The following is a 21,935-nucleotide window of genomic DNA, read 5'->3' on the forward strand; positions in this document are numbered from 1 at the left end:
CAATTCCAATTTAAAATGTACTCTGTGTGGTGCTAAAGGTGAGTAAAATCTTCTCCCAAACAGATGAGCTTTTTAAGGTTAATGCTATAGAGTTTTAAATCATAGCAAATGTAAGATAAAAAACACAATTAGTCATTTTGTTCCTCTATGACACTTTTGGCTTACATGTTGACTTGTGTGCTCTTCTGGATTTGTACTCTTCTGGTCCTTTGCATCGCAAGTTCAACACTATCAGTTGAGCTACTGCAAAATTTCATTGCTTAAACAACCTTATAAATGTAGTTGGTTATGCAATGCAAACATTTAAATGAACTGCCTTGCAATTTTATTTATTTATTTTATAGTAAAATATATTTTATAAGATAGCATTGTGTGAGAAACAGGATGAAAAGTGTTTATGAACTGATAATCTGCCATTTTCCTTGTAATTTGTGTGAAAGTGAATAAAAGCCATTGTTGTTTTAGCACCTCTAGTGTTCATTTAACTAGTAAACTGCCATGAGACATACACCGACCCACATAAAAATCATTTTGCAAAAATTAAAGTATGGTCACGTGAGTCTATGAGACCAGATTGAAGAAATTATAAGCCTGATTGTTTAGTAAAGTAATAACACACCACTCCTCAACAAGCCGGACAAGTTGCGGTATCGCTAATGTCCGTAGTGTGAACGGGTTAGCAAGCACCACTAATAGGCACATCCCTCCTCACTTCATGACATCATGACAGATTCAGATGCATTTAAAGCACCATTTAAATTCTGATCTAAGGTCTGCGCTTATGTATTACTGTATGTAGTCACACACTATTTACTGAGCCATTAATAAAACGTATGACTGTTTACAGTATCACAGTGGTCAATAGCACATAGTAACAACCCCTGACTCTTCATTAATCACATATGGAGCCAGGGCTACATGAAATGTCATTATCGCCTTAACACAAAGCTAAGCACATTTGCACCTGCATGCGATGGACGTGCATAATGAAAGCCCTAAGGGCCTAATCTTGATTTCACTGCTAAATCCTTGAACCATGTGCTCTCTGGTCTATTCCTAGTGCAGGATCAGAGGTCCGCCCTCAGAGCAGTCATTACTCATCTCACACGTACATACACACACATGCATACACAGACAATCTCTCCATTCCCTAAAGACCAATGACCTGTGCACTCAGCTCAGAACTGCTGCCAACCACTGCAGCCCTGCCAGCAAGCAAAAAACACACAGGAGCTACATTCGTGGCAGTGAACTGAGGAGAAGAGAGAGGCTAGTCATCAAGAAAATCTATTGTGAAGACTGCACAATAAGCATTATAACGGTTATGTCGCACTTAGTCTCGAATAACCAGACCCTTGACTAAACGGCAAAAGGTTTGGTAAACAATGCAGCTTATTCTGGCAAAGAATTGCTCACTTGCATAGGCCAGTCTGACTGACATGTAAAGCGACCAAACATACTGTAGTTTGATTTGTTTTTACATACTGTTTAGGAGCAGGTTGATCTGAAATAGACAGTGTTGTGTAAGTTACTTAAAAATAGTAATCCACAACAAATGACTAATTATTTATTTAAATTGTAATCAGATTAGTTTACTAATTACTTAATTGAAAAATTAATCACATTACTTATTACATTACTTAAGTCTTACACTCAGCACCTCACATTTCTCCTTCACAATGCCATAATTCCTCACACACAAGGACAAAAATAATATATTATAATTATATACATTTATATAGAAATATTCTACACAAATAATATATTAGATATAAGCATAACCCTATAATGTACTTAAAAGTAATTACATTAATTGAAAGTCAGTAACTAATCTGATTACAAGAATTTAAAATGTAATGCATTACACTACTTTTTTTGACTAAAAACTAATTAGATTACAGTAACTAATTACTTTGTAATTGGATTATAACCAACACTGGAAATAGAATATACCACAGTAGTTGACCAGCATGAAAAAATACAAAATAGTGTGGCAGTCTCTGCGAACAGATGTATAGACACCATGGTCACAGGAAATCTACATTTTGCTTCCGAACAAAGAAGTTTGTAGACATTTGCGAAAACAAGATCAGATGCCGCTCCCAAGCGGTTCCTGACTTCCTGACTCCCCGGACCCCCCAATGATAAGGGTGATTACAAGGTTGCATTTTCGCTCTTAAATTACTCCACTGACGATCAGGATTAGGGTTGGGGTTTGGGTTAGAAGGTAAAGTTAATAAAATATGCATTCCTGTTGACTGTACTACATCAATTACAACAAAAAAATACAACTCACTTTTGGCGCCACTCTGTAGACATTTTACCCGGAAACTGGAGCTCACACGTGCCTATATGTTCAACAACACTTCCAGCTTCGGCCACTGTGGGGGCAGTGATTTGAATTTCAGTAAGCACAGACCGATTTCTGCAGCAGAACTTTCGACTTACTGTCACCGAATTCACAGCGAGTTAAGTTTGGTATATAAAACATGCAATAAATAGGGGAAAATATGTATAGACTTTGTGATCATAACTTCTGTCCATCCACAAGTGACAAACATTATTTCACAGACATAACCCATAAAACAAAATGGGAGACTTAGACTGCATCCCACTGAAACTGTTGTAATTTTTTAAAGACTAAGGTTAGGATGCAGTTTCATCAATACAGCCTGCTCCATCCAAGCATCAATATAAGCATGACTTTGCAATGTCCACCATGGGTTGATCCACTGGCTCAACTGCTTCTACATCTCTCGCCTCCCAGCCAAACAGAAACGTGCAGGTGACAAGTTCTCTCAATGACAACCAGCGCTGCCAACATCACTGAACATTACATTTGCACCCATTCTGTCCTCAAGGAGTTTGGGGGAAAGAGTTACTGAGCAACTTACATAACAGTCAAAATCTTTACATGCTTCACATTATCACAAATGTCTGTAGCTGAGCACCGCTGTTGGAATCAAGGTCTTACTTCCCTTATCTCCCTATTGATCATGGCATGGCTAGGCAGAGGCGTGTGATTGTCATCTCTGAGTGCAGAGACAAGTGAATGGGTTTGGACTGGAGGAAGGAGCCATCGCTCTGATTGTTCATCTCTTGCACTCACGCTTGAGGTGAATGTGCACAGTCAGGATCTGCATATATGTCTTAAGATCTGCAGATTTTAATACACTGTTAAAATGTGTAATAATGTGCTATTACAGTGAGTATGAAGTGTGTGTATGTGTGTATACATACATACATATATATATATATATATATATATACACACACACACACACACACACACACACACACACACACTCACCAGCCAATTTATTAGGTACACCTGTACATCTACTTATTCATGTGATTATCTAATCAGCCAATCATGTGGCAGCAGTGTAATGTATAAAATCATGCAGATATGGGTCAGGAGCTTCAGTTAATGCGCACATCAACCATCAAAATGGGGAAAAATTGTGATCTCAGTTATTTAGACCATTGCAGGATTGTTGGTGCCAGATGGGCTGGTTTGAGTATTTCTGTAACTGCTGATCTCCTGGAATTTCACACGCAAAAGACTCTAAAATGCACTCAGAATGGTATGAAAAAAAAAAACAGTGAGCGGCAGTTCTGTGGATGTAAATGCCTTGTTGATGAGAGAGGTCAACGGAGAATGGCCAGACTACTTCAGGTTGGCAGAAAGGCTACCGTAACTCAGATAACCACTCTGTACAATTGTAGTGAGCAGAATAGCTAAAAAAATAACAATGTTTTTACAATCGTCTACTGTTCAGTTTTGGTGAGCCTGTGCCCACTGCATTCTTAGTTTCCTGTTCTAAGCTGACAGTAGTGGTATGCGGAGGGGTCTTCTGATGCTGTAGCCCATCCGCCCCAATGTTCGACGTGTTGTACATTCAGAAATGCTTTTCTGCATAGCACTGTTGTAACGTGTGTTTATTTGGGTTACTGTCACCTTCCTGTCAGCTTGGACCAGTCTGGCCATCCTCCTCTGACCTCTGTCATTAACAAGCTATTTTCGCCAACACAGAACTGCCACTCGCTGGATGTTTTTAGTTTTCACCATTCTCTTTACTCTCTAGAGACTGTTGTGTGTGAAAATCCCAGGAGATCAGCCCATCTGGCACCAACAATCATGCCACGGTCCAAATCACTGAGATCACATTTTTTTCCCATTCTGATGGTTGATGTGAATATTAACTGAAGCTCCTGATCCATATCTGCATGGTTTTATACATTACACTGCTGCCACACGATTGGCTGATTAGAAATACAGTTGTGTATTTTTGGTAATATACTGAGTGTGTTGTGTAAATTGTGTACCTTGTTTAAAATGTATACCTTTTTAATGTCTTGTTTTTTTTTTTTTTGTATTACATTATGTGTGATACATGCTGGGTACTGTACAGTGTTATTATTGCCTGGTTAGAGTATGTATATAATGTAAGTAAATAAGTATGTACGTCTATCTATCTATCCATCCATCCATCCATCCAATACACATAATTAGAAATAGAATAGAATAGAATAGAATAGCTGCACATACCACAGCACACATTGAGACTACACATGGTGGAGATCCACCAAGCGTTTCAATATGATGCAAGTGTGCAAGTGCTGTCCAGTTTTATTTATGACCCCGCCATATATCATGTTACCATGTATATGTCTCAGTAAAAAAACAGGATGCTTATTCTAAACATGTCAATTCCTTGCGGCGTTATTGTGTTGATGACTCGAGCAGAAGATGCTGATGCTGATGCTGGGCCAGTCTTACCTCAACACTGAAATGATGCTCTTCGGCCGCTGAACACCACATCCACACTGCCTGGAGCCATAACAACAGCGCATACATACAGTCCAGCTTTCGTTTAAGTAAAGTAGCGTTCATATTTGTAGATTCGGTAGTATTCCTCTATCGGGGACTATTTATGTCTCAATCCTCGTATGTCAGTTAAGCAAGTGGCATTCTGGACCGAAGATGAAACGTTCGGAGCGCGGAGAAGCATCGGCGTCCGCACATTTGATCAGAGGCTGGCTGGCATTCCACATTTCATCTCGCACATCCGATTGACTATTTCGAGACATTTCTTCTGCTTTGAAGCGTTACCTTGGCGAACAGGCAGCTTGCTTTTCTATATCGAGCAGCATCCAGAGCGTAAGCACTGCGCATGCGCGTTGACTCAATGAGCAGTGATGCTTGTTGACTAGTGGGCACCATTCATTCTGCCTTCATTCTTCATTCTGCACCTGTCAATCTGGGATCAATGAAGGTGTAAAAATGGGTCTTTGGGAGGCGGGACACAAAAACGACTGACACTGACGTAGCCTTTTGCTAGGTTAGTCAGCATCAATAATTCCAACAGTCAACCAGACTCAAGCATCCTTGTGTTTAACAACACCACAATAAAAACATGCATTTAAGGCGTTTGTGGACAGCTACCTGGAGATAAAATAATTTCATTGTTTTGATCTTTGTAACATGTGTTGTATGTAATTAATCAATTTCTTTGTATTTTTCTTTGCATCTCTAATATTGTGATAAACAGTATGAAAATGAAAAATTTAATTATAGATCTGTGTAAATTAAAAGATCACCTTCGGGGTTGGACAGCCCATATTTTCATGACAACCACAAGATGGGAGTAGTTCACTTTGAAGAAATGTTCAAAATGAGGACTTGAAACAGTTCTATACATTTTTAGGAAAGACAGTCATACAGTATTATTGAAACAGATAGAGATAGAGGGAGAGAGACAGAGACAGAGAGAGAGAGAGAGAGAGAGAGAGAGAGAGAGAGAGAGAGAGAGAGAGAGAGAGAGCATAACTAAGATTAGTTAATTACTTAAAATAGTAATAATTTGTCTAACACTTTACATTAATGTACCCTTTAATATTTTATAAAGGGATTTATTAATGACATAATTAATTTACAAATGCATTATAAATCATTGTTATGGGTGTCATAACAACATGTATAAAAAGGGTCACTTTCATGCAGTACCGGCCAAATAGTGAACCATTTTACCTCACATGTGAGAAATTCTTAAAAAACACTTAGAACATAGAAACCTATGTACATACATTTTAGTATGGCACTAGGTAACTAGGATTACTTAAATTGTGACAACACTCGGAGTAGCACCATTCTTTTGACATAAGTGCGACATTAATAAGATCACAAAGCTGTAGAAAAATGACAATCTGTCCTTTCAATCTCACTATAATAGCCTATTTTTGCATTGTGACATAAATGATCAATTAGGACATTTTATGTTTTTGATTAATATAAGTAGGCTATGAAAAATTATATTTATTAATAAGAATTTATAACATGGGAGTTAAAATGCTCACTGTTTGGCAAGTATTGCATGAAAGTCACCCTTTTTATTCATGTAGTTATAGATACACAGATGATCCAAAACATTATGACCACCTGCCTAATATGCTGTTGGTCCTCCGCGGGCTGCCAGAACAGCGCCGACCCGTCGAGGTATGGACTCTGCAACATCTCTGAAAGTGTCCTGTTGTATCTTGCACCAAGACATTAGCAGCAGATCCTTCAAGTCCTGTAAGTTGCGAGGTGGAGCTGCAGTGGATCGGACTTGTTGATCCAGCACATCCCACAGATGCTCAATCGGATTGAGATCTGGGGAATTTGGAGACCAGGGCAATACCTTGAACTCTTCATCATGTTATGGATAGCCTTTGATAGCATTCATTGGCCTTGTGCATCGATGAGCCTTGGGCGCCTAACACCCTGTCGCCGGTTTGTTGTTTGTCCTAGAGATGGGCGATACCACTAATTTCCGATTCGATACCAAGTACTTTTAGGCCAATATCGCCGATATCGATACCAATACCAATACTCCTATTAAACTGAATTTTTACGAATTCTTTGGATAAAAAGAGTAACTGTATTATTACTTATATATATATATATATTCATATTTATGGGTCTAAACAGAAAATTATTAGACTGTTTACCCTTTAATAATTAGTTAAGCTGCATATAAAACCTCAAAATTAACCATAGATATTATTATATGGTTACTATTACTAAAACCAAGTTACCATATGGATACTACAGTAATTGTGTCAAAACCTTGGTTACTGGCAAAAAAAAAAAAAAAAAAGAAAAAGAAAAGAAAAAAAAAAAGAAAAAAACACTACAGTCGTGGTTACTAGTCATGGTTAATACAATATTACTACAGTAAATCCATGGTAAGTTTTCATAAGGGTATCATATATTAACGAGGACTACAGATCATTATCAATGTTTTAACAACTCTGAATTTAAATAAACCTGTAAAAATGGTCAAACAAGTCCATTATAATACAAGTCACGCCTAGGTTTGTCATTAGTGTGAATAACTCCAGATGCTGTTTTTCTGTCATTACCTCATGAAACCACTGCTCCCTCTTTGAACGAGCACTATGACTGAAAGTGTGAGCGCTGCCTGACTGCTGGTGTATTTTAACATTTCTGGCGTCAAGATGAGCGGAAGAAAAATAGTTCCGATGCCATGCGACAATTCAGTAATATAATTCCTTTTTTTCCACTTTTTTTCACGCATTATGAGATGCATTAATATTCATGTAATCTAAATAAGAAGATAACACACACACACACACACACACACACACACACACACACACACACACACTATATATATATATATATATATATATATATATATATATATATATATATATATATATATATATTCAGAATCGATATTTTTATGTGAGGATCGATATTCTTGATACCACATCAGTATCGGAAGTATCGATACCCATCCCTAGTTTGTCCCTCCTCGGACCACTGTCATAGGAACTCACCACTGCTGACCGGAAGCACCCCTCAAGCTTTGCCGTTTCAGAGATGCTCTGACCCAGTCGTCTGGCCATAACAATTTGGCCATTGTCAAAGTCACTCAGGTTTTTACTCCTGCCCATTTCTCCTGCATTCAACACGTTGACTACGAGAACTGATTGATGGCTTACCATCTAATCTACCCAGACCTTGACTTGTGGCCGTTTTAGGAGATGATCAACGTTATTCGCTTCACCTGTGAGTGGTCTTAATGTTGATCATCTCCTAACAAGGCCACATGTCAAGGTCTGGGTAGATCAGATGGTAAGCGATGGGGCAAAAGGTTACAACGGGGCAAAAGGCTCCTTTGATTTTATATTTTCCCCAAACACTAAATAGCATCAAAAACTACCTCAGTACTTTCCTAAACACCTGTTTGTCACTATGAACTGAAGCATTTTCATCTTCCATGAGATTATTGCATGTAATGTCTAAAGGCTGATTTTGAATCAATTTGATCTCATATTTAATATATATTTTAAATGTTATAAATTGATGCAGCTAATAAATATCCTGGAAATTATCACATTTATTTTGAGACAAAATATTTATTTGTCATTTTCAATTTTGTTCAAAGTGTTTATATTATTATTTTGTTTTCAATAACTGTCCAATAAGTGAAAGGATAGCATTTGGGTAAAAAGCCCCCCTGCTGCAGGGACTAAAGGCCCCTATTAATTTAATTGTTTGTCTTAAGTGGGGCGAATAGATTTTATAAGAAAAATGTTCAAAGTGGGCTCACATTGACTCATCCAATCACAATGGAGATTAATTTGTTTATAAAATACTTGGAATGTATTTTTGAACAAGAAATGATGCACCCTTTTCTGAAGTGGTTATTCTGAGTATGCATTATCTTAATTTGTTACAAAAAAAAGCATCTTGTTGTCTCAAAAATATTTGCATAAGTTGACAAATTGTGCACTATAACTTTTGCTACACTATATCAAAATAACTCCCCAGAGGCATTTTACCCCAAGTGAGGGAGAATTTTACCCCGGGTGTGGGGTAAAGGACTCCCTCGCCGCCTTTAAAAAAAAAAAAGAATTGTATTCAAAACAACCTTCTGTTGTTATTTCTTTTCACTCAAATTATGTTGCTCCATCAATATTCAATAAAAATAAATGGTTTTCTTAAATATTGAGACACTTTGTGACCAAAACAAAAGATTGGCCTTTAGCCTCGTTGTACCCTACATATATATATATATATATCGAAATCACTGAGATCACATTTTTTCCCACATTCTGATGGTTGATATGAACAGTAACTGAAGCTCCTGACCCATATATGCATGATTTGATGCACTGCACTGCTGCCACACGATTGGCGGATTAGATAATTGCATGGATGATTGTTGGTGCCAGACGGGCTGGTTTGAGTATTTCTGTAACTGCTGATCTCCTGGGATTTTCATGCACAACAATCTCTAGAATTTACTCCAAATGGTGCCAAAAATAAAAGCATCCACTGAGTGGCAGTTCTGTGGATGGAAATGCCTTGTTGATGAGAGAGGTCAACAGAGAATGGCCAGACTGGTTCGAACTGAGAAACGAAGTCTACGGAACTCAGATAACCACTCTGTACAACTATGGTGAGAAGAATAGCATGATCAGATCGGTGTACATATATATATATAAACTCAGCAAAAAAAGAAACGCCCCTTTTTCAGGACACTGTATTTTAAAGATCATTTTGTAAAAATCCAAATAACTTTACAGATCTTTATTGTAAAGGGTTTAAACAATGTTTTCCATGCTTGTTCAATGAACCATAAACAATTAATGAACATGCACCTGTGGAACGGTCATTAAGACACTAACAGCTTACAGATGGTAGGCAATTAAGATAACAGTTATAAATACTTAGGACACTAAAGAGACCTTTCTACTGACTCTGAAATATACCAAAAGAAAGATGCCTAGGATCCGTGCTCATCTGCATGAACATGCCTTAGGCATGCTGCATGGAGGCATGAGGACTGCAAATGTGGCCAGGGCAATAAATTGCAATGTCCGTACTGTGAGACGCCTAAGACAGCGCTACAGGGAGACAGGAAGGACAGCTGATCATCCTCGCGGTGGCAGACCACGTGTAACAACACCTGCACAGGATCGGTACATCCGAATATCACACCTGCAGGACAGGTACAGGATGGCAACAACAACTGCCCGAGTTACACCAGGAATGCACAATCCCTCCATCAGTGCTCAGACTATCTGCAATAGGCTGAGAGAGGCTGGACTGAGGGCTTGTAGGCCTGTTGTAAGGCAGGTCCTTACCAGACATCACCAGCAACAACGTCGCCTATGGGCACAAACCCACCTTCGCTGGACAAGAAAGGACTGGCAAAAAGTGCTCTTCACTGATGAGTCACGATTTTGTCTCACCAGGGGTAATGGTCGGACTCGCGTTTATCGTCGAAGTAATGAGCATTACACCGAGGCCTGTACTCTGGAGCGGGATCGATTTGGAGGTGGAGGTTCCGTCATGGTCTGGGGCAGTGTCACAGCATCATCGGTCTGAGCTTGTTGTCATTGCAGGCAATCTCAATGCTGTGTGTTACAGGGAAGACATCCTCCTCCCTCATGTGGTGCCCTTCTTGCAGGCTCATCCTGACATGACCCTCCAGCATGACAATGCCACCAGCCATACTGCTCGTTCTGTGTGTGATTTCCTGAAAGACAGGAATATCAGTGTTCTGCCATGGCCAGGGAAGAGCCTGGATTTCAATCCCATTGAGCACATCTGGGACCTGTTGGATCGGAGGGTAAGGGCTAGGGCCATTCCACCCAGAAATGTCCGGGAAATTGCAAGTGCCTTGGTGGTAGAGTGGGGTAACATCTCACAGCATAAACTGGCAAATCTTGTGCAGTCCATGAGGAGGAGATGCACTGCAGTATTTAATGCTGCTGGTGGCCACACCAGATACTGACTGTTACTTTTGATTTTCTGTCAGCTCGAAGCAGTCTGGCCATTCTCCTTTGACCACTCTCATCAACAAGGTGTTGCTGAGTTTCGTCTACAGAACTGCCACTCACTGGATGTTTTTTGTTTTTGGCACCATTCTGTGTAAACTGAGACTGTTGTGCATGAAAATCCCAGGAGATCAGCAGTTACAGAAATACTCAAACCAGCCCTTCTGACACCAACAATCATGCCACAGTCGAAATCACTGAGATCAAATTTTTTCATTATTCTGATGGTTGATGTGAACATTAACTGAAGCTCCTGACCCATATCTGCATGATTTTATACATTACACTGCTGCCACATGATTGGCTGATTAGATAATCGCATGAATCAGTAGATGTATAGGTGTACCTAATAAAGTGGCTGGTGAGTGTATATATATATATATATATACTGCCGGTCAAAAGTTTTGAAACACTTGACTGAAACGTTTCTCATGATCTTAAAAATCTTTTGATCTGAAGGTGTATACTTAAATGTTTGAAATTAGTTTTGTAGACAAAAATATAATTGTGCCACCATATTATTTTATTTCATTATAAAACTAAAATTTAATTAAAAAAAAAGTTTGTGAAATGGATGACTTGGATCAAAAAATAACGAAAAGCAGCCAATAAGTGCCCAACATAGATGGGAACTCCTTCAATACTGTTTAAAAATCATTCCAGGGTGATACCTCAAGAAGTTGGTTGAGAAAATGTCAAGAGTACATGTCTGCAAATTCTAGACAAAGGGTGACTACTTTGAAGATGCTAAAATATAACACAGTTTTGATTTATTTTGGATTTTATTTAGTCACAACATAATTCCCATAGTTCCATTTATGTTATTCCATAGTTTTGATGACTTTACTATTATTCTAAAATGTGAAATAAAAATTATAATAAAGAATGTGTAAGTGTTTCAAAACTTTTGACCGGTAGTGTATATATATAGTATATATTCATTCTTTATTATATTTTTTTCTTCACATTTTAGAATAATAGTAAAGTCATCAAAACTATGGAATAACATAAATGGAACTATGGGAATTATGTTGTGACTAAACGAAATCCAAAATAAATCAAAACTGTGTTATATTTTAGCATAAGATTTTTAAGATCATGAGAAACATTTCAGTCAAGTGTTTCAAAACTTTTGTGTGTATATATATATATATATATATATATATATATATATATATATATATATATATATATATATATATATATTATCAGTCAATAACAAACCCATTTATAAGCCCTTAGCAAAGGGAACATTAATGCTCTTTTAGTAAATTGAGTGTATTAATTTTAAATTACCATATAGAGTTGACACACCTCACAAATGTCATGTAGCAACAAAAGTTAGCATATCAAAATGGAGAAATATTACATTATGTGACCATGTGAATGTGCCAGTCTTTGAAAGGGAGATGTAAGAAAGTTTGCTTTTCTTTCACAGAACAACCTACTTGACATTTCGATGTATACAATATCACTCGGACCTATCATAAAGGCACATAACTTCTCCCATCACTGCTACGCAGATGATACGCAGCTCCTGACATTCCAGCCGATGACCTTACCATCTCAGCTCGTATTTCAGCATGCCTTTCAGATATATCAGCCTAGATAAAGGAACACCACCTTCAGCTCAACCTTGCCAAAACAGAATTTCTGGTAATCTCTGACAACCAATATGTTGACCACAACCTCACAATTCTTCTTGTTTCCACAATACTAACACCAACATGGACAGCCAGGAACCTAACCACTTTTATTCCTCAGGGATCAGTGCTTGGACCCCTCCACTTTTTGATCTACACAACATCACTCTGACCTATTATAATGCCACATGGCTTCTCCTATCACTGCTATGCAGATAATACGCAACTCCTGTCATTCCAGCAGGACAACCTTCCTGTCTCAGCTTGCATTTCAGCATGCCTTTCAGATGTCTCAGCCTGGATGAAGGAACACCGCCTTCAGCTCAACCTTACAAAGACAGACCTGGTAATCCCTGCAAACCTATCTGTTGACAGCATCCTCACAATTCATCTTGGTTGGCATCTCGTCAAACAGGTATGCACTTTAGAACATCAGGAAAATCTGGCCTTTCCTGTCTGAATATGCTGCACAGCTCCTGGCCAAAGCTCTTATCATATCAAGACTTGACTACTGCAATGATCTGTTGGCCAGCCTCCCCACTAGAACAATTAAGCAGTTGGTCCAGTGCAGCATCGCATCTGGTCTTCCACCAACCAATGAGGGCTCATGTCACATCTTGATATCACTCCACTGGCTACCTGTAGCATCCCGCATCAAATTCAAGGCTCTAGCCTTCAGGACAGCTGATGGAACAGCACCCTCTTACTTCAACTCACTCCTCCAGAACCATGTCCTCTCTCACTCCATGTGATCAAAGAATGAGCGACGCATGTTGGTTACATTGCAACGACACTCTTCAGATCATTCACATTCTCTGTTCCTCAGTGGTGGAATGCGCTTCCAACCATCACCCAAAGGTTGAGACCTTTTCAACATTATAAAAAATATTTTTCTTTCATTTGTGTCTTTCTTCTGCTTTAACTTCTGGTATTACTCCAGCTACGAAAATAACATATAGTTGGCTTTTGCATGACGAATTGCTTATGTTCCTCATTTTGTAAGTCGGTTTGGATAAAAGCATCTGCTAAATGACTAAATGTAAATGTAAAAATTAATTACAAATATTCTATCAAAAGACAACATGCCATTGTACAGTTTTTGAACAGTGCTCAATGTCTTTTTAACTAAGAATAGGAAATGTTTCTTTGTGGTATTAACATAAGACAGAAACACCAATTACAGCAGCAGAGCACAGACCAATCAATTACGGCTGGTGGTCTTTGAAAGTTCAGTCATGGGAAAATGAATTAATCTGTTTCACACATTAAAGAGTAAAGATGAGGCATCTGCAGTGGCCTCTGGTTTTGTGTGTATTAATAGCGCTCAATTAAAAATAAGCTCAAGGTTTTCATCTTCACACACTGAGAGATGGTACTGGTGATTCACACTACAATTTATTTTGATCAGCTGACACAAAAAACAAACCATGTATGATGATACTTTTCTCTCTGCTGTGCTCAGTCACTTAGAATGTGGCTTGAATTAAATAACAATCATTCAGGATGATGTCCTGACTCAAAAGGCATTGAGTGTGTTTGTGTGGACGGGTTTGGGTGGTTTACGAGGACATTTTTTAGGTTACAAACTGGTCATTACAAGGGTATTATGCTATAAATGTCGTTTATGAAGACATTTCTAGTGTCCCCATAATTCAAATCGCTTAAAAAACATACTAAATGATGTTTTTTTGAAAATGTAAAAATGTAGAAAGTTTTTTGTGAGGGTTAGGTTTAGGGGTAGGGTTAGGGTTAGGGGATAGAATCTATAGTTCGTACAGTATAAAAATCATTATGTCTATGTAGAGTCCTCATAAGGATAGCCGCACCAACGTGTGTGTGTGTGTGTGTGTGTGTGTGTGCATCTGAGTGCGTATCGTCATATAATGTTGCCTTTGTGCCATTTATTTTCTGTTCAATGCAAAGATTGGGAAAAATTGTAGGTTTATAAATAATCCACACAAGATCTCTTCACCACAGGTGTTTTGCATAATATGAATGGGCAAAGTCTGTATTCTAAACTAAACTGATATTGTTTATGACAGTTCTATCTAAATTCACACTCACAACTATTATTAACTGTTGATGTCAAATCAAATATTAGTATTTTTTCTTTTTTTGTGCTTTAGGCCCTGTGTGTGTAATAATTTGCCCAGTGCTGTACTTTAGATCCAAGGAGAGGTGAAATCAGTTTGCACAAATGAAATAATATGTATTTAGTGGTAAACACAGTACTGAGAAATTCCACAGAATTCTATGGTATTTAAGCTCTACCGAAGGGTAAAATAAAAAAAGCAAAACTGTTTTTAAAAAGCAACTTTTGTTGTCGGATTTTAAAAACGGAATTGTTTTCAAGCTTTGAAGTACTCCTGTTTCACTTGGACAAGGATTAAATAGTGATCACAGTGGTGTATCGTCCGCTAAAGCCTAACAAGTATTTTATAAATGAGTTTTCAAATTTTTTAGGAGAAATTGTTCTTAAGTACGATTGAGGGGGATATTAATATTCATGTGTCTTTTAAGGAGGCGTGTCAAATTTATAACCTTGATTGCCCTTCAAATAATTTAAATGCAGAAGAACATCTTGTGATGTTTAACTCTATCTGTACTGACATCCTGGACTCTATAGCTCCATTGAGAAAAACAACAAAAACCTAAGTCTGATCCTTGGTTAAATAACACCACACAGGCACTAAGACGGGCCTGTCAAAAAGCCGAACGAAAGTGGAAAAAAGACAAGTTACAAGTGTTCTTTGAAATATTGAGTGACTCATTGAACAGATATCAGAAAGCAGTAACATCTGCAAAGTCTAAGTATTTCTCAGATATTATAGCAAACAATTGTCATAGACCTAGTACTCTTTTTGCCACTAAAAATTCTGTGATTAATCCTCCTGTTACTGTTCACTTGGATGCATCAGCCTCAGTGTGTGAAAGTTTTCTTAAGTTTTTCACAGATAAAATAACTGATATTAGATAGCTTAAATTAAGTGTCTTCATACAGGGACTGTCCCAAAATACCTTAAACATGCAATTGTTAAACCACTGCTGAAAAAGTCAAATCTTGACTCAACTGTCTTATCTAACTTTAGACCAATTTCCAATTTACCTTTTATTTCTAAAATTTTAGAGAAGGTTGTTCAACTGCAAAGTTTTTTAGACTTAAATAGTACCTTTAAAACACTTCAGTCTGGGTTTAGGAAATATCACAGTACTGAGTCTGCCCTTTTGAAAGTTTTCAATTATATTTTGTTATCTGTCGATTCTGGGGACTCCGTGATAGTTCTGCTTTTAGACTTAAATGCTACTTTTAATACTGTAGACCACAGTATTCTTATTTCACACCTTGAACAATGTGTGGGCATTAAAAGTAATGCTCTCAACTGGTTTAAATCCTATTTGGATTATAGAACCTTTTCAGTTTGTATTAAAGAGCACCTATTATGGTTTTTAAACATGCCTAATTTTGTTTTAAATGTCTCATACAATAGCTTTACATGCATCCAAGGTCAGTTTGCTCATAATTTAAATTGCAGCATTACCTTTTTTTTCCTAGTGTCAAAAACCACTCGTTCAATGATCCGTTCTAAAGGATTCATTCTAAATTCCTCCTTTCAGAGAGCCTACACTGTTCTGATTGGTCAGATGTCCCAGTCTGTTGTGATTGGTCTACCGCTTAGTGTAGTGTTTGAGGGCAGGTCAAAGCTGTTCGCGAGCAGCCAGTGAAGACCAGAGGCGGGTTTTTTGTTACCAAATTACATAGGTTATTACAGGAATTAAGTCTGGAATTACTAACGATTCGTTTCAGGTGTTCAGAATTGGTTCTTTCTTTTGGGAGTCAATAACTCCATTTGTCATGCACTTTGATTTTTGAAACTTTGCAGACTTTTTTACATTCACAAACAGCTATATAACACACTACATGAAAGGTAATATTTGAAAAACCATAATAGGTGGTCTTTAATGGTTTTTCATCGTCCAAATCTACTCTGACCTGTGGGGTTCCTCAAGGCTCCATTCTGGCCCCTGATTTGTTCTCTATACATGCTCCCCTTGGGATCTATTTTAAACAAACATGGGGTGTCATTTCACTGTTATGCATATGACATTCAAATATATCTGCCCTTGATGCATAATGACAAAAATGGCTTGAAGTCCTTATCCGCTAGCCTGTCAGATATTAAATCATGGATGTCCTTAAATTTCTTAAATCTAAATGAGAGCAAAACAGAGGTGACTGTGTTTGGGCCTTCAGGCATCTCAGGCAGCAAAAATTATGATTTGGGAGATTTGGCATCTTATGTTAAACCCTCTGTGAAAAATTTGAGTGTCATATTCGATTCTGCACTGAAATTTGAGAAACAGATAAATGCAGTAGTCAAATCTAGCTTTTTCAATTAAGGCTCCTAGATAAGGTTAAGAGTTTGAGAGAGTGATACATGGTTTTGTTTTATCTCGACTCGACTACTGCAATTTGCTTTATATAGGGATAAACCAATCGTACATTCATCGTTTACAAACTGTTCAAAATGCAGCTGCTAGACTTTTGACTTGTACTCGGAAATATGAACACATTACCCCTGTCTTATTCCCTTCACACTGGTTGCCAGTCCGATACAGAATTGATTTTAAAATCCTACTTTATGTTTTTAAAGCCTTGAATGGACTGGCACCGAATTATCTCTCTGACCTTCTGAGTGCAAATACATCTGTTAGACATCTAAGGTCATCTGATTAGAGATTATTGATGGTTCCTAGGTCTAGACTGAAGTCGAAAGGTGACTGTGCTTTTGCATTGCCGGCCCTAATCTGTGGAATAGTTTACCAATATCCCTTAGAGATATTTCGACAGAATCAGAATTGAAATCAAAGTTAGAAACTTTCTTTTTACACAGGCTTACGATTGTCCTTAGAGTCCAAAGGTGTAGACTTATTTATGAACTTTGATGTACGCCTTTATCTTGCATTGCGGTTTGTACAGCATAGATGTATTGATGTATTTTGGTGATGTATTTATGTGATGCATTTTTGTGATATTTCTTTTATTATGGTTGTACAGCACAGTGGTCAACTACTGTTTTTTTATTGTGCTCTATAAATAAATTGATTGATTGGTACTTAGGTAAGAAGTGTCAGAGTTTGTATCACTTAGTGGCCTGTCACCAGTATTCACAGTCTACATATGTAACAAAAATATTTAGGATGATAAATTTAAACTAAGAAAATGAGAGGTTTAATTTTTTTTGGTTTGTTTGGTGTTGTCATTCAATGGCAGTAGATGGTGACCACCTCTTCAAGCTTCAAAAGGACACAAAAGTATAATTCAGAAGTCGAATAAATTATCCACTGTGATTCATGCCTTGTTCTGAAGGCATATGATAAGTTTTGGTGAGAAACAAACTGAAATCTAAAAGATTATTTACACTCACATGAGATGAAGACTCATAATAGTCTTCGATAAAAAGTGTTTTATTCTACATGGTGCAGGTCACCCCCTTCAATGTGTTTCACCATGTTGAAACTAAACGTCGAAGAAGAGAATCCTCGCGCTCAGTGGCTGCCGCCTATGTAGACAGATACGCTTGGCTATGCCTAGAACATTGTTGTTTGGTGATGCGAAAAGCGAAAAGAATCAGAATTAGCTTTATTGCCAAGTATGCTTACACACACAAGGAATTTGTCATAGTGACAGAACACAAAGGAACATACTTATTTATCATGCTTTAGCAGGGGAGATAACGGGATATCCAGTGGCTGTACTGCCGAAGAAGCCATTCTGTATCGCTAGATCATTGAGGTTTATTTTACGCTAAGCAATTCTCTAATAAAGTTAATAACTGTCTTTAGAAATAATGTGAAATGTAGACAGTCTCCAAAGATTATTGATAGAATCAGTAGAATCATGTTCACTTGATTTCTGAAGTTTGTTTCTAGGCAAAGCAATGATATTATAGGAGTAACAAATAACTTTAGAAATTACCTCAAACTCCGACATTTTCCAGATGCAAATTATATTCCAAAGCTGGCGGGGGCAGCAGAGACGATCATGCTGATCCACATCGATAGATGGCAGTATAGCTTCTAACACCACTGTAACATCGGTACTTAAAATACATGAAGAAGAGCAAACTTAACAATAGCTAGAGAACTACTGAATGCTCCTTTAACTCTAGCCCCTAACCCAAACCCAACCCTGAACCTTAACATAAGTGGAGGAAAATGTACATTTTAGAGCAAAAATGCAACCACAGAATCGCGCTCACAATTGTTTATGTGAATGCGATTATTTCCTGGTTCCCATGGGACCAGAACCAATGTCTTGAATATTGCTTGCACAACATGCTATCAGTAGCGCTAGAGCGAAATGGATACATGCTTGAATTGTTGCCGCTTTGAAAAGTGCTTTGTTGTTTTAGTCACTGTGGTAATTCCAGTATATACTGTATGTTTGGGTGTAATTTTTTTTCAATAAAATCTGACATTGTGGGGATCTATATTTTCTTGAAAAGCTTTGCTTAGTTACACAAGTTGAAGGTATTTATTGTTTAACCAGGAGAGGAGTCATGCTGACATGCATGCTATGATAAGTGTGCCTTGGCAACAGCCTGATGTGCCCTTGCGCAACATCAGACGAAGAGAGAATGCTTCTGTTGAGTAAGAAAATGAGTGTTAAATGAATTTACCATCTCCCCACTGAGAACTTGATATATAATATCACTGTTAGAGGAATCTGTGTATGGATCCATCTGTATTTGAAATTATCACCCACAGAAATTCTTGCTGATACTAGAGGAAATTTAGCAGACTATTCTTGATGGCTCGCTTCAAATGTCCTCCATGAAAAATGTTACATTACTTCAGTTTGGGGTCTCAGAGAACCCAGTCAAAGCATGAATAGATGCAATGAATTGCGATTGCGTGTTTACATGAAAACTTCAGTGCTAAAAAAATAATAAGCTCTTGTGTGAACACACATGCCAATGTTAAAAAGATTCTCTCATGTTCATGAATGCGCAACAGAGGTCAAGATTTCCACTTAAAAATGACTACAAGTCTTTCGTATGCCTTCCGATGACTTGGAACAAGACACACAAGTTGCATTGACTATTTTTATGACACTTTTGGGTCCTTTTTAAAGGGATAGTTCACCCAAAAATGAAAATTCTCTCATCGTTTACTCACCCTCATGCCATTCCAGATGTGTATGACTTTCTTTCTTCAGCAGAACAGAAATGAAGATAGAAGAATATCCCAGCTCTGTAGGTCCATACAATGCGATTGGATGGGTACCAAAAATTTGAAGCTCCAAAATGACATAAAGGCAGCAGAAAAGTAATCCATAAGACTCCAGTGGTTACATCCACCTCTTCAGAAGCAATATGATAGGTGTGGGTGAGAAACAGATCAATATTAAATTACTTTTTTACTGTCAATCTCCACATTCACTTTCACATTCTTCTTCTTTTGTTTTTGGCGATTTGCATTATTCGTGCATATTGCTACCTACTGGGACTTAAATAGGACTTAAATATTGATCTGTTTATCAAACATATCGCTTCTGAAGATATAGATTAAACCACTGAAATCCTATGGATTATTTTATGCTGCATTTATGTGCATTTTGGAGTTTCAAAATGTTGGTACCCATTCACTTGCATTGTATGGACTTACAGAGCTGAGATATTGTTCTAAAAATCTTTGTTGAACTATCCCTTTAAGTTTTAAAGTGAGGCACTACCCACAGGCATTGTACTGACAAGACAGGAATATTCATTTAAATTTCTCCTTTTGTGTTCCGCAGAAGAAAGAAAGTCATACAGGTTTGGAACGTATGAGGGTGTGTAAATTATGACAAATTAAGAATAAATCAGAAGAATAAATTAGAAGAATCTCACCAGAACATTAAGGTTAAACAAACTGTTGGACATTCTGATGATAATGTCACATCTTCTTTTCTCTGTGATTGGCAGCTGAGCTGCAGACAGCCGAAAGGAGAACAGCTGCTGTGGAATGCAATAGATGTATTCCCCTCCTTAAATAAGTCTAATTATTTATCTTCTGTGTGTTTTTCCTGCCTGGAGAACTTTAAGTCAATAAATAGTGTAAGATTCCAGCCTTTTCAACCCAGCATTAAACAGCATCTCTGAAAAGCATACTACTAAGGCTACTTAATAAGTAGAGCAAACACCACTATACAGTGTTTGATTTGAGAGAGGACTGACTGGGACTGTGGAGAGAATGGTGGAATGTACAGAGGTTTGTTGCTGTTGTTCAATGGTTGATGAGTTTTTGTGGTTTAAGATAGATGGGTTAAACACTGGTAATGGCAGGTGCTGGAGTGAGTCATTTTTTAACCTTTCTAATGGCACAAAGCTACAGTCAACAACGTGCAAATGCAACAACTTGAGTTTAACAGGACATGATACAGCAAGGACACAAAATAGCAGAGATTGGGGCTAAAAAGACATTGAACATATCCACTGTTATTACCAAAGAAACATTTTACAAACATTGACTTTTTGTGACTACATACCTCAATAGTGGGGCATGTTGTCACACTATATGGGGTAAGTTGTCACAATGTGAACCTGCGATTAAATAGTCTATTATTGTGAATTGTTTTATGTTTTATTGTTTTATATATTATTAATGGTTTTATTTAACACAAAACAATTTATGAAATGGCAAAAATGGCAAACCATTGTTTTGGGCAACAGAAATTGCTAAAGGTATCGAGATATTGTATAAAATTACAACATTTAAAACACATATGACAAATTGCAGCTATTAAAAATTTGACAACCATTCCGAACCTGATTTTAAAAAATACACTTGTCCTAAGAACATGGTTCAAATGTTTTTTGTTTGTTTTTTTGTTTTAAATATGGTGATATTGTGATTTTAGTTTGGAGGACATCATTTATAAAAAAATATTCTTATAAACAATTGTTGAACTAGGTGTTTGTAAACAACATGCAAAATTAGAGAATGCAAGAGAAAACAAGCGTTTGTGTAAATTAACTTTCAATTTAAAATCTTATGACAGAGATATAGCCCCTGTAACAACAAGCCCAAATAAGTACAGTAATAATTACTACTATTATTTTATCCCAAAATAATAGTAGTAATAAGTAAACAAAAGGTCTGAAAAGAAAAGAAAAGAATGCAAGGAGCATATCCTTAAATAACCTTCGGATTGTCCTCGTTTTACAGTGCTGTCTTTTGTCCATCTGCCTATCTGAGCCTATTTGTCCTTTGTGATTTGGATGGCTCCTTCACTGTCCAGCTGGATGCCGTCATGCAAGATCAAAGCGGGCAGATATGCTTGAGAGACCCTCCTGCATGGCAGAATCACACATTTTCCCTTCTGCATCAATAAACAACTTAATTGCTTCCTTGCCTGCAACATCAGACAACATTTTTTTTTTTTTTTTA

At 37.4% G+C, this 21,935-nt stretch overlaps 1 protein-coding gene across 2 annotated transcripts in view; it reads right to left on the reverse strand.

Moving 5' to 3' along the window:
- LOC127442012 (matrix metalloproteinase-16-like) overlaps positions 1-5,134 on the reverse strand; it is a 46,621-nt gene extending 41,487 nt beyond the window's left edge. For both annotated transcript variants that reach the window (XM_051699668.1, XM_051699667.1), the window contains exon 1: positions 4,784-5,134. In XM_051699668.1, coding sequence (XP_051555628.1) covers positions 4,784-4,897 — 114 coding nt within the window. In that variant the 5' untranslated portion in view covers positions 4,898-5,134. The remainder of the gene's footprint in view (positions 1-4,783) is intronic.
- Positions 5,135-21,935: the final 16,801 nt, after the last annotated feature.

The sequence above is a fragment of the Myxocyprinus asiaticus genome, chromosome 6 (assembly GCF_019703515.2).
Source record: "Myxocyprinus asiaticus isolate MX2 ecotype Aquarium Trade chromosome 6, UBuf_Myxa_2, whole genome shotgun sequence".
NCBI classification, from domain to species: Eukaryota; Metazoa; Chordata; class Actinopteri; order Cypriniformes; family Catostomidae; genus Myxocyprinus; species Myxocyprinus asiaticus.